This window comes from Macrobrachium nipponense, chromosome 23, assembly GCF_015104395.2.
Source record: "Macrobrachium nipponense isolate FS-2020 chromosome 23, ASM1510439v2, whole genome shotgun sequence".
NCBI lineage: Eukaryota > Metazoa > Arthropoda > Malacostraca > Decapoda > Palaemonidae > Macrobrachium > Macrobrachium nipponense.
Window position 1 is genome coordinate 18,666,165 of NC_061090.1, and position 1,700 is coordinate 18,667,864.

Genomic DNA, 1,700 nt, shown 5'->3' on the forward strand with positions numbered 1-1,700 from the left:
ACCTTTCAGCTGTCTAACTTTTCCTTCTACTCATGGGTACCGCAAGGTTTAAAAGGATTTGTAATCCTGCCCATCTTTTTCTTCCTTTCCTTTGCAACTATCCTTTTTTGCTTTTTCCCATATAACATTATCTATTACAGACTGCTCTAGCAAAAGCCCGTGTCGGCATGTTGCTGGCTTAATCTAAATAACAATAACCCCAGGTGCCATTCACCCTTAGTAAATTGTAACGTGGACTACCAAAACCTCGGGTGATAAATGAACTTCGTACAGCTGCTGCATCATTTATTTCTTCAACTGCCTTTTGTTTTTGCATGGTTTTGCTTTTGGATTAATGTATCATTATTCATTGGGTATTTTTCTCGTCTTTGTTTTTTGTTTCGTTGCTTTGTTATTTTAGTTGTTTTTTTGAAGATTGTCTGAATATGAAATACAGTATGCCATTTGATTTCCCCCAGTTAGCGTCAAAATGATGAACTGTTAAAATCTTCTTTGCAAGCTTTATCGCCCTATACACTATTAATAACAAGATAACGTACTTCTACAAGAACGTCTGAACCGAAAACAATGAGATGAACGGAGAACAAACACTTCTTTGCAAAGCCAAGTGAGACAATCTTTTGTACGAAAGTGTTGGTGTTCCAAATGTAATTCAATGCTTTCATTTTTCCAGTATTAATAAGAATCATGTTTCAAGTGGAGCCTATAATGTTCTCCACAACTAAACTTATGTCTTCACTTTTAACTAATCACAGGCATTGGTTGCTTCCTCTTCAGCACCTGGGTGACTGCTGACTACGTTGGCACTAGTCAGTACTATGTCATCACGTCGTGTTATACGTCATGGTTCTATTCTAAGAACCTGGCGCCTAGAGCAGTGGCTACGATGCCGTTGCCTTTATCCCCGAATCACGCTGAAGACAAGGCCACCGATGGGTTTTACTGCTATTCATATGACGCCTGCAGCACCAGCAAGTCGATGACTAACCCCTGGTGGCAAGCTGACCTCCAGAAGGCATATGTCGTCTCAGCCCTCATTGTGAAAGCGAGAGATGACGGCAGCAGCTTCAGTCAAGTAGAGATACGATTTGGAAATTCGCCCACCATCAGCCAGAACCCAGTATTTGGCACACACCCAGGATCCACACCTCCTGCCGGCACCTTCCTCACTTTTAGGCCTCCAAACCCCATGGAGGGACGATACCTCTCTTTCCAAGCACTTGAATATGCTGGTATTTTTATATGCGAGTTGCAGATCATTGAGGCCTGAAGATGCAAGACAATATATGGGCCATCAAACAAAGTGAACAGTTGCACTGAAACAAGAGGTCATAAAACCTATGTTGAATGGAATGACGCTAGAAACAATGCTTTCATACACTGTATGGGATAATTAACATGGACCGTTTCCAGTTTCATTGCACTATATTTCCTGATTTTATTTTTATTCAACAAAGTTATGAATGTAAGAATACTTTTCATTTGTAAGCAAGCTGTCACTTTAATGATGTTCAAATTTTCTGAGTAATTTGCCACTGAGAAAATAAAAAAAATGTTTATGAGAAGATAAATGATTGTTCTATTGTAACTGCTGTTAACAAATAAGGGTGTGTCAGTGCTGAGTTAGAATAGCTAAAGCATCTGTCATGTGGAGTATATAAAGGAATCATTGAATCTGGTAAAAGCCTTTTTTCCCCTTT

At 39.5% G+C, this 1,700-nt stretch overlaps 1 protein-coding gene across 1 annotated transcript; it reads left to right on the forward strand.

Moving 5' to 3' along the window:
* The first annotated feature begins 886 nt into the window (after window positions 1-886).
* Window positions 887-1,270, forward strand: LOC135197215 (fucolectin-1-like). Its single transcript, XM_064224273.1, has one exon. It carries the CDS (start codon window positions 887-889, stop codon window positions 1,268-1,270), a length of 384 nt encoding a protein of 127 aa, XP_064080343.1.
* The last annotated feature ends 430 nt before the right edge of the window (window positions 1,271-1,700 follow it).